This window comes from Oncorhynchus mykiss, chromosome 30 (genome assembly GCF_057628025.1).
Source record: "Oncorhynchus mykiss isolate SJ-2025 chromosome 30, ASM5762802v1, whole genome shotgun sequence".
Lineage (NCBI taxonomy): Eukaryota > Metazoa > Chordata > Actinopteri > Salmoniformes > Salmonidae > Oncorhynchus > Oncorhynchus mykiss.
The window spans coordinates 29,382,133-29,394,257 of NC_143051.1; the positions used below are offsets into that span (position 1 = coordinate 29,382,133).

At 42.6% G+C, this 12,125-nt stretch overlaps 1 protein-coding gene across 31 annotated transcripts in view; it reads right to left on the bottom strand.

The window, feature by feature from the left end:
- LOC110488241 (A-kinase anchor protein 9) overlaps positions 1-12,125 on the bottom strand; it is a 124,850-nt gene that overhangs the window by 19,908 nt on the left and 92,817 nt on the right. For 18 of the 31 annotated variants that reach the window (XM_090227990.1, XM_090227979.1, XM_090227988.1 and 15 more), the window contains 5 exons: positions 7,454-7,548; positions 7,114-7,231; positions 5,921-5,959; positions 2,737-2,969; positions 2,294-2,413 (listed from right to left, as the gene is read on the bottom strand). In XM_090227990.1, the coding sequence (XP_090084116.1) occupies positions 2,294-2,413; positions 2,737-2,969; positions 5,921-5,959; positions 7,114-7,231; positions 7,454-7,548 (605 nt within the window). The remainder of the gene's footprint in view (positions 1-2,293; positions 2,414-2,736; positions 2,970-5,920; positions 5,960-7,113; positions 7,232-7,453; positions 7,549-12,125) is intronic. The other 13 variants (XM_090227995.1, XM_090227982.1, XM_090227993.1 and 10 more) reach the window with 1 other exon arrangement.

The window sequence follows — 12,125 nt, forward strand, 5'->3', positions numbered from 1 at the left end:
TTTATGAACATTTGAACATCTTGGCCATGTTCTGTTATAATCTCCACCCGGCACAGCCAGAAGAGGACTGGCCACCCCACATAGCCTGGTTCCTCTCTAGGTTTCTTCCTAGGTTTTGGCCGTTCTAGGGAGTTTTTCCTAGCCACCGTGCTTCTACACCTGCATTGCTTGCTGTTTGGGGTTTTAGGCTGGGTTTCTGTACAGCACACAGATATCAGCTGATGTACGAAGGGCTATATAAATCAATTTGATTTGATATCACAGCTGTTATGATAGCAGATGCAATTATAATGCAAAGACAGACCTCCATGGTCCAGATGATGATGCTCAGCAGAAATATCCTAATGTAATATCTAATTACATTTACTAGCTACAACATGGTGCGAGAGTACAATACAACCTCTCGCATGGACACTGCTTTTTTTGAAAGATAATATATTTTTTAAGTGTTTAGGACAAGACCACTGTTAAAACCATTAATGTTCAATAAAATGTTCCATAAAAAACCTAGAATACTAGTTGTACAAAACGCATTACAAATCACACAATACCCACAGCCCCCTCAGTTAATAAACAAATCACCATGGCGATGATTGACAAATCAGCCCTCACCCCCAAAAAATCATAAAAAATCACATCCAGCATATAAACTCAGCAAAAAAAGTAACGTTCTCTCACTATCAACTGCGTTTATTTTCAGCAAGCTTACCATGTGTAAATATTTGTATAAACATAAGATTCAACAACAGACAAACTGAACAAGTTCCACAGACATGCGACTAACAGAAATGGATTAATGTGTCCCTGAACAAAGGGGAGGGGTCAAAAGTAACAGTCAGTATCTGGTGTGGCCACCAGCTGCATTAAGTACTGCAGTGCATCTCCTCCTCGTGGACTGCACCAGATTTGCAAGTTCTTGCTGTGAGATGTTACCCCACTCTTCCAAGGCACCTGCAAGTTACCGGACATTTCTGGGGTGAATGGCCCTAGCCCTCACCAACAAGTCCCAGACGTGCTCAATGGAATTGAGATCCGGGCTCTTTGCTGGCCATGGCAGAACACTCACCAAACGGGCAGTATGGCTGGTGGCATTGTCATGCTGGAGGGTCATGTCAGGATGAGCCTGCAGGAAGGGTACCACATGAGGGAGGATGCCTTACTTATAACGCACATCGTTGAGATGACAACAAGAATGACAACAAGCTCAGTCCGATGATGCTGTGACACACCACCCCAGACCATGACGGACCCTCCACCTCCAAATCGATCCCGCTCCAGAGTATAGGCCTCGGTGTAACGCTCATTCCTTCAACGATAAACGCGAATCCGACCATCACCCCTGGTGAGACAAAACCGCGACTCGTCAGTGAAGAGAACTTTGTGCCAGTCCTGTCTGGTCCAGCGACGGTGGGTTTGTGCCCATATGCAACGTTGTTTGCCAGTGATGTCTGGTGAGGACCTGCCTTACAACAGGCCTACAAGCACTCAGTCCAGCCTCTCTCAGCCTATTGCGGACAGTCTGAGCACTGATGGAGGGATTGTGCGTTCCTGGTGTAACTCGGCAGCTGATGTTGTGCAGGTTTTGTTACACGTGGTCTGCCACTGCGAGGACGATCAGCTGTCCGTCCTGTCTCCCTGTAGCGCTGTCTTAGGCGTCTCATAGTACAGATATGGCAATTTATTGCCCTGGCCACATCCGCAATCCTCATTCCTCCTTGCAGAATGCCTAAGGCACATTCACGCAGATGAGCAGGGACCCTCGGCATCTTTCTTTTGGTGCTTTTCAGAGTCAGTAGAAATGCCTCTTTAGTGTCCTAAGTTTTCATAAATGTGACCTTCATTTCCTACCATCTGTAAGCTGTTAGTGTCTAAACGACCGTTCCACAGGTGCATGTTCATTAATTGTTTATTGCTAATTGAACAAGCATGGGAAACAGTGTTTAAACCCTTTACAATGAAGACCTGTGAAGTTATTTGGATTTTTACGAATTTTCTTTGAAAGACAGGGTCCTGAGAAAGGGAGGGTTATTTTTTGCTGAGTTTATGTCCATTATCCTTCAGTTCCAGTTTGACTAGTCTGGGATCATATTTGGGTAACCACAGGCAATTCTACCCCCCCCCACTGTCCTGGCTGACACTGAGCCCTCATGTACAGAGCAACAACAGTCAATTTTTACAAGACGAGCATATACATTACTGCCTTTCCCATTGTGAGGGAACAAAAGGAGGGAGAAACTGCCTGTGGGGTCCAACGGTGCTCAATGCTGGGGCTATTGCGGAACTGAACTGTTACCTCTCTGCTTCTTTGCTCAGAGCCGGGCTGCTGCTTCTGGCTGTTCTTCAGCTGCTGCTCCAGATTCAAGATCTCCTGCTGGAAGACGTCCCTCTCGTGTTCGCGGTCAACAGCCTGCTCCTGGGGTTCAGAGATGAAGACAAAGCCTTTAAAGGAGAGTTGCTATGGGAAATACCCATTACATATCAAATTAAATTATATATACATTGAATCAGAAATACATGGATGATGAATAAATGGATCAAGTGTAGTGCTTTATGCACTGCCTAACCCCCAATAACCAAAGTGTACATTCATATAACATTCATGTAAATCTGTATTCTTTTAAACGATAGACTTCCTATGGTCCTCCCCCATCCACCCCATTCATCCATCTCTCCCATCTCTATCCATCCGTACAGCCATGCATCCATCCTCCCCATTCCCTCCCCTCTATCTCTTACATCCAGGAACCTCCGATTCTTCTCCAGTTGCTTCTCCAGAGCCTGGATCTGCTGCAGCAGGTCGCCGCTCTCAGTCTTGCGGGCATGCTCCAGCTCGATGACCCTGTTGATCTGCTCCTCCAGCTCAGCCTCCAGTGTTTTCACCTGGTGCAGAAGGTCCAGGCTCTCCTTCTCCGCCTGCCGCTGCACCTCTACCTTCTCAGCCATCAGCTTCTCCGTCTCCTCCAGGAGGTCTGGGGTGAAGGGAGGGAGGGACGGACGGAAGGCGTCACATAAGGTGGCTTTGGAGGGGAGGAGTCAATGATTTTGGACATACAGGTTTGATTCCAGCAATGAACAGGACAGGATGCTGACATGGAGTTGTTGTGGACTGTCAATAATCCGAAAATCAGTTACAGGCCTGTCAGCCTTACGATTCGTTTAAAATCTAAGTATATTTAGCTGTTTTTGTCTCAGAACTTCTAAACTTGTGTTTTACGCATTTTAACAGCATTACAGTATTGAGATGGCTGCTTTCAGCAAAATGTCACCAATACAGTCCTCCATTTCAGAATCATGTAGCTACTGTATATAACAGAATCTCACACCCAGTATCTTCCCAACATATCCCTTTAGTAACCCACTGCCATCATTTAACCAACATTGAACCAACCAACATTTCTTCCCCCAGAGAAGATCGAACCCCATTGTATTAGTACAACAGATAAAAAGGTAAGAGAGTGCAAACCACAGACCAACGACGTAGACAGTGCTGTGATGGTGCAATATCCATGCCCCATATGCATTTGCAGGCAAGGGGTGGGACAAATTCCTAATTGAGCAATCATCTTACTCCAAAGGTAGCAGATATTGTCACGATGTTAGCATGGACAATGTGAAGTAAGGTTAGGGTGAGCTAAACTCTTCTGAACATTTACATCAAGGGATTTTAATTTAGGAGCAAAGATGATTGCCAATAAGGAAATACTTATGCTTACAGTACCAATGTCTCAAAATATAGTTCATCCGATTCCTTCAATCGTGCTCAATCATAAATAAAATGAGAATGTTCACGCTGACCCATAAGACATTAACATGACAAACCATGATATAGAAAAGGGAATCAAAAGAAAAAGCGGAAGCAAGGGTTAGTGATTGAGTGAGTGAGCCCATAGCAAGCAAGCTCCAAGCTTTTTTTGTGAGTTGCTGATTCTGGCGTTAAAAAAAAATACAGTACCAGTCAAATGTTCGGACACACCTACTCGTTCAAGGGTTCTCTTTATTTTTGATATTTTCTACATTGTAGAATAATAGTGAAGACATCAACACTATGAAATAACACATATGGAATTGTTATGGGATTTTTATGAATAATGGCTAAATGATATATACATTTAACGTAGAAATATAACTAAAGACAATACTACCCTGTCACTGTATGAATGTATGAATCTTATTATAATCGTAACACTGAATATAATGTGTGTAGTTTTAGTCAAGAATTAGAACAAGGACTTTCTGTTCCTTGTTAGAAACTAATGGAGCTATCGTCAGACCGGCTGGAATACTGTGTTCCTTACAAGACATTCTGTCCCCACCCAGGGAGGGGAGAGACCTTGGGCTTGTAGTAGATTGTTTAACAGGTGGCAGACAATTTGTGAGTAGGAGAAGACTTGTGAACTACATTGCCCTTATATCTGAGAGGGACATTTATGACGAAATGTGAGGTATATAGACCAATGTACCGGAAATGATAGGGAGAACGTTCCTGTGAATAAACATTTAACTATTGTACTATTGTAGACTGGGCCTCTGTCTGTCTTCATTTATATCAGTATCCTACAAATCCTGATCAAGCAGACTGGGTAAAGAACACGATAACTAAATTCTCCTGACAGGAATCGTGCCTTGTTAAAAGTTAATATGTGGAATTTCTTTCCTTAATGTGCTTGAGTCAATCAGTTGTGTTGTGACAAGGTAGGGAGGTATACAGAAGATAGCCCTATTTGGTAAAAGAACAAGTCCATATTATGGCAAGAACAGCTCAAATAAGCAATGAGAAATGACAGTACATCATTACTTTAAGACATGAAGGTCAGTCAATACGGAAAATGTCAATAACTTTGTGCAGTCGCAAGAAACATCAAGCACTATGATGAAACTGGCTCTCACGAGGACTGCCACAGGAAAGGAACACCCATAGTTACCGCTGCTGCAGAAGATAAATTCATTAGAGTTACCAGCCTCAGAAATTTCAGCCCTAATAAATGCTTCACTGAGTTGAAATAACAGACATCTCAACATCAACTGTTCAGAGGAGACTTGTTGCAAAGAACCCACTACTAAAGGACACCAATAATAAGAAGAGACTTGCTTGGGCCAAGAAACACAAGCAATGGACATAAGACCGGTGGAAATCTGTTCTTTGGTCTGATGAGTCCAAATGTGAGATTTTTGGTTCCAACCGCAGTGTCTTTGTGAGACGCAGAGTAGGTGAACGGATGATCTCCACATGTGTGGTTCCCACTGTGAAGTATGGAGGTGGTGTGATGATGCTTTGCTGGTGACACTGTGATTTATTTAGAATTCAAAGCACACTTAACCAGCATGGCTACCACAGCATTCTGCAGCGATACGACATCCCATCTGGTTTGTGCTTAGTGGGACTATAATTTGTCTTTCAACAGGACAATCACCCAACACACCTTCAGGCTGTGTACGAGCTATTTGACCAAGAAGGAGAGTGATGGCATGCTGCATCAGAAGACCTGGCCTCCACAAATCACCCGACCTCAACCCAATTGAGATGGTTCGAGATGAGTCTGACCGCAGAGTGAAGAAAAAGCAGCCAACAAGGGCTCAGCATATGTGGGAACTCCAACACTGCTGGAAAAACATTCCTCATGAAGCTGGTTGAGAGAATGCCAAGAGTGTGCAAAGCTGTCATCAAAGCAAAGGGTGGCTATAAAATATATTTAGATTGGTTTAAAACTGTTTTAGTTACTACATGATTCCATATGTGGTATTTATTAGTGTTGATGTCTTCACTATTATCCTACAATGTAGAAAATATTATAAATAAATAAAAACACTTGAATGAGTAGGTGTGTCCAAACTTTTGACTGGTACTGTATGTATTTGTGAAGTGCCACTCGACTAGAGACAAAAAAGTAACAGACTGGCCATGCTCTGATGTGGGACACACCTGCTTCAGGTGCTGCATCAACTGCAGCTTCAACTAGGCCTATAGGAAGAATAAGAAAGCACAGTATTTCAACATGCACTTGTTTTGTCATAAAAAAGGAGGAAGACTGGAGGAGAAAGGATGTGAGAGGTGAAAGCGAGAGGTGAAAACGAGAGGGCGGGGCCTCCCTGCATGTGCTGTGGTGGTATTGGTTAAAGCTGTGTCGGCAGAGGATGGATGAGCCAATGCTGTAACGTGAGAGCCGGCGTGAGGTGTTCCTAAAATGGCCCCCTGTACATTGAATTCATGTGCTTGTCGAATACTTGCCATTTCATTATGGATTATTCCTTAACCTATGGAATACCTTGAAATAGTACATGATAGAGGTAATGAATCAGAAAACTATCTAAAAATGTTTTGCAGTGTGTGTCTTATTAGACAAGTCAAGGTAGTTCCTCCCTGTTTCAGTCGACTTAATTATATTTGTTGCCTAATGAACACGACGCAGGTGAGACTTTTCAGATGCAGTACTTGTGTTACACATGTTCCAGGATTCTGTTTTATCCCAGAGGATTTCCATCAAAAACAGTTATCAATTGTAAACTTCATTACAACATGAATTCATCATGGTCACCCTTTCTACAGGAATTTAGCAAAGTACATTAATAAAAATGACAAGAATTTATAACACAGAATAAAAATTGTTACAACGTCATTGAGTGGTAACACAATAACAATGAGTGGCTCCTGCTAAGCTGACATACTGTGTGATGATGACAATGAGTCATACAAATAGTCAAATGTAGATCTAATCAAGGAAATAAACCAACCTTCTGTATGCAAAAGAACATGGGCCTGTTTTATCTTCGTCATAGGACCCACAGAAATAAAATGACTGTCAAATTGCGATGGTCTGAAGGGCTTTTCTCATAATACCAGTATTTCTATTTCAATGATACGACCCCCCCACTTCACCCTGCCCACTCTTTGGAGTAGTGATGTCATATAAGACGTAGTCACAGTTCTCTATTATCACCAACTGCTTGTTTTTGAGCATCTGTATTGGAATAGGCACTGTGCATATCCAATACACTTTACATGATATGAAAGTAACTTTTTCACGATTATTTCACTGTGTAGAATACTTGAATGTTTGTCAAAATGTATATTTGGTTCCATTCAGATCCACAAGGAGTAAGTGGTGGGGCACATACGTAACTCGCGGGGGCCGGCATGCTCCCTCATGGCGTCCTGTTGCCGTGACAGTATCTCACGCTCTTCCTGCATCTGCAGCCTCTCCTGCTCCAGTTCGTGTAGGCGGCTGCTCGTCACCTGCAGGAGCCAATGACAATCAGTTAGAGCACCTATGGGAAACAACTTGCAACATAATTGTCCGCCATTTTCTTTAAATCTGCATGGATAGTTTTGAGACAATATTAACCTAGTGGGCATTACTGCTTGAAATTACATAATTACATCAGAGCATGTCACCCTAAACGGTTATAAAACACAGTGATTATGGTGGTTGTAGACTGAAGAGTGGGTCTGTCTTACCTGCAGCTCCTGCTCCAGGCTTAGCTGTAGCTCCTCCTTCTGACGCACCTGCTCCTCCAGCGCAGCACGTTCACCTGTGTAGCCATCAATCAGACCTGGGGGGGGGGGTGTTAATATATAGATTTAGAGATTGTTGAGTGCGGAAATACCTTATTTACATAAGTATTCAGACCCTTTGCTATGAGACTCGAAATTAAGTTCAGGTGCATCCTGTTTCCATTGATCATCCTTGAGATGTTTCTACAACTTAATTGGAGTCCACCTGTGGTAAATGCAATTGATTGGACATGATTTGGAAATGCACACCTGTCTATATAAGGTACCACAGTTGACAGTGCATGTCAGAGCAAAAACTAAGCCATGAGGTCGAAGGAATTGTCCGTAGAACTCTGAGACAGGCTCAGATCTAGGCAAGGGTACCAAAATATTTCTGCAGCATTGAAGGTCACCAAGAACACAGTGGCCTCCATTATTCTTAAATGGAAGAATTTTGGAACCACCAAGACTCTTCCTACAGCTGGCCGCCAGGCCAAACTGAGCAATTTTGGGGGAGAATGGCCTTTGTCAGGGAGGTGACCAAGAACCCGATAATCACTCTGAAAGAGCTCTAGAGTTCCTCTGTTGAGATGGGAGAACCTTCCAGAAGGACAACCATCTCTGCAGCACTCCACCAATCAGGCCTTTATGGTAAGAGTGGCCAGGCGGAAGCCACTCCTCAGTTAAAGGCACATGACAGCCTGCTTGGAGTTTGCCAAAAGGCACCCAAATACTCTCAGACCATGAGAAACAAGATTCTCTGGTCTGACGTAACCAAGATTGAACTCTTTGGCCTGAATACCAAGCGTCACATCTGGAGGAAACCTGGCCCCATCCGTATGGTGAAGCATGGTGGTGGCAGAATCATGGTGTGGGGATGTTTTTTCAGCGGCAGGGACTGGTAGACTAGTCAAGATCAAGGGAAAGATTAATGGAGATCTTTGATGAAAACCTGCTCCAGAGCTTATAGGACCTCAGACTGGGGCGAAGGTTCACCTTCCAACAAGACAACGACCCTAAGTACACAGCCAAGACAACGCAGGAGTGGCTTCGGGACAAGTCTCTGAATGTCCTTGAGCGGCACAGCCGGAGCCCGGACTTAAACCTGATCGAACATCGCTGGAAACACCTAAAAATAGCTGTGCAGCAACACTCCCCATCCAACCTGACAGAGCAAATACAGGTGTGCCAAGCTTGTAGCGTCATACCCAAGAAGACTTGAGGCTGTAATCGCTGCCAAAGGTGCTTCAACAAAGTAATGAGTAAAGTTAATACATAAAAATAAAAAAAAATGCTGTGTCATTATGGGGTATTGTGTGTAGATTGATGAGGAAAAAAATATATTTAATCAAATTTAAAATAAGGCTGTAATGTAACAAAATGTGGAAAAAGTCAACGGGTCTGAATACTTTCCGAAGGCACTGTTTGTGCACAACACTATACAAACATGCTACATCTAAAAAGCACTCGCATGTAACACCCACCCACTCCTCCCCAAGGCGCACACGAACACAAAAATATTCAGACAAACAAACACAGGCAGAATGTCAGACCAATTTAGCTAGACAGAGTGTAGTCTAGAGGGCTAAGCTGCCAACAAATGCAATGAAATATTCTATTATTAAACATCTTGTTACCGGTCACTAGGCAAATGCACTACTGGCATGTAATTCAGCTGATGATAAATCTGTTTGGAAGAGTGCATACTAGCAATGTTCCCAAAGATCTGATAGAGATTCCTTACAAAATCATATTTAGTACTAGTATGTAGTAGCTATACTAAATAGGTGAGGCGAATATGTTTGTCAGATGTTCTTCCAAGAACATTGTTGTGTTGATGAGTTACATAAGGTTGCGGTGCTCCAACTGATCTCTTTGTTTACTGTAAACACAAATAATTTGAATGGGTGGCTCGACCCTTCTGTCTTCATTTATTCTGTTAGTATTACAAAAGTATATGAACCCACGTAGAAGTAACACATTTATCACAACTAAGGAATGCATCTTACTCACATTCCCAACATTTAATCATTTACAGTGGATTAGACCACTCAAGAAAGCCTTCTACATAAAAATGACAACTCATATATGGGCCAACCTTTAAGATTTCAATGCTGTCACTAACGAGGTTTCATCCAACCTTTTAAGTGAGTAAAGTACGTCAGTTAAAAAAAAACATAACGACAGGCCTGATGGAAACAGCAAATTTGTCCGTAAACTTTCCAAATGTTCACAAAACAAAATACACAATATTTTTTTTGGATTTAACCTTTATTTATCCAGGCGAGTCAATTAAGAACAAATTCTTATTTACAATGACGTACTGGCCAATGTGGGATCTTTGTGTCTGTAAAATTAATTATGCAAGAAATGGCGGTGGAAACGATTTTATGTGCAAATGTTGATAAAATCACCATCATATCAAAGTAAACTTGGAGTCATGTAATCATAGGTTGTGTTGCCCTCCCACTTTGACTTGGGAAAGCATGCAGCTTATTAGGCTACAGGTGAAAAAAGTTACGATTAACTTCACAGGGCGGTAAAAGTGCACAGCGATTTACTTTGTAATTTTTGCAATTTTACCCTCTTTTCGACACAATTTCATGATATCCAATTACGATCTTGTCTCATCGCTGCAACTCCTCAATGGGTTTGGGCTCAGGAGAGGCAAAGGTCGAGCCATGCGCCCTCCAAAGCATGACCCTCCAAGCCACACTGCTTCTTAACACCGGCCCGCTTAACCCGGAAGCCAGCTGCACCAATGTGTCGGCGGAAACACCGTTCAACTGACGACCGAGGGTCAGCATGCAGGCGCCCGGCCCGCCACAAGGAGTCGCTAGAGCGATATGAGCCAAGTAAACCCCCCCCCCCCCCGGCCAAAACCTCCCCTAACCGGGCCAATTGTGCGCCGCCCTATGGGACTCCCAGGCTGTAGTGACGCAACACTCCGATGCAGTGCCTTAGGCCACTGCGCCACTAGGGAGGCCTGCACGGTGATGAGTTTGATGCTCCTTTCTAAATCGAGGGTCTTATTCTGGTGACACGATGATAGATGCTTGGCTGCAGTTTGACAAGTAAAAATAATCTTGCTCTTCTGTCAATAATCTCATGTAGGCTATACCTGCACTGTATCTAAGACCTGTTGGCTAGAGCGTACATGCCAACACCAGAGTGAGCACATTCGCTATATAAACGCCATTTGTGTGACAAAACCATCAGTAGAGTTGAAAATGTGATGGAAACACATTTACCCTGCTTTTTTATTTGTATTTTTTATTGGTAAATGGTAATTTAACCGCAAAAGGTATTTTTATGCACACTACGTCATCACGCATAGGCTTTAATCCGTAACAAGTAAATTTGATGGAAACATCTCCGATGGGAAAACGCTAGAAAAAAAATGTATGCAAAAAACTAAAAAAATTAACATGAAAATCTGGTCACCAATTGGATGGAAATCTAGTGTCAATTGATACAAATGTTGTTTGTGTGTTGAATTAAAAGGTTAACGAGCACAGCAACACTATATTAATTGATTACTTGTAACTATGCACAACTACTTTAACTATGTAACTAACACAACTAAAATGACAGGGTAGTTTAAACAATAACTCATGTGTTAACTCATTACTCATATGTTGAAACTTGGAATGCTGCTCTCGTGGCAAGGGGCCATTTACCAGAAACTCAGCACTCTTGGATCTGCATTCCTCTGGTGATAAGAGGTTGATTGTCAGAATCAATCCACCAACCAACAATTCACGGTTTGTTAAGGAAGTTACGATTTATAATGAAGCTGATAAAAATAAAAGTTGATAATTGAGTACTGATGAGACGGCTCTGGTCTTACGTATCGTGTCATTTTATTAGGTCACAGTCATGAAGCCTATATGCATCTTGATAATATCAGATGTCTGATATAGCCTAACACTGGAAGCTTGTGATGGCCTCCTGGCTTCACCCTCCAGGTACTGCAACAGTCAAAACTGGTTGACATGATCTCATTAAAGACAGAAATGGCAGTTTTGCCCTCTGGGTAGTGATGGGAGGGGGGAATCAATACACTTACAGATAGCAATATTATTTTGGACAATATAAATTACTTTGACTCCAAGTATAATTTTTTGTTGTTGTTGCTTGGTAGTGTTAGACGGCGCTAGTCAGCTGTACCGGCGCCAAAGCTATATTTTTCATCTTATTGTTTGTTCTCCATCTTCTTTTTAAATAGTGAGCCGACATGTTTTCAGCACTTTTATTTCCATGACTGATCAAAACTAAATTTACTCATGCTCAGGAAGGAATCCCTTATGGCTGAAACACATAAGGCTCTTCTAGTCTTATGAGAGAATCTGTGTCATCTCTGTCTTATGGAAACAAATTGCGTATGATTAGGTGCAAATAGAGGACCATCGATCAGGGTGCAAATCAAACTACCCACTGTGCTGACACTGGCTGCCACACACGCATGCACACACTACAACTCACTTGCATTAAAGATACTTTAAACTTTTAGAATGGACAGCACTGTCTCACCAAATGTGTAATCTCTGCACACACTTGAGGCCCTTTGCTACAAAATGTCCACAATGGCATCCCGATGTCATTATATTTCCTTGAGCAATGCAGTTAAACCCCA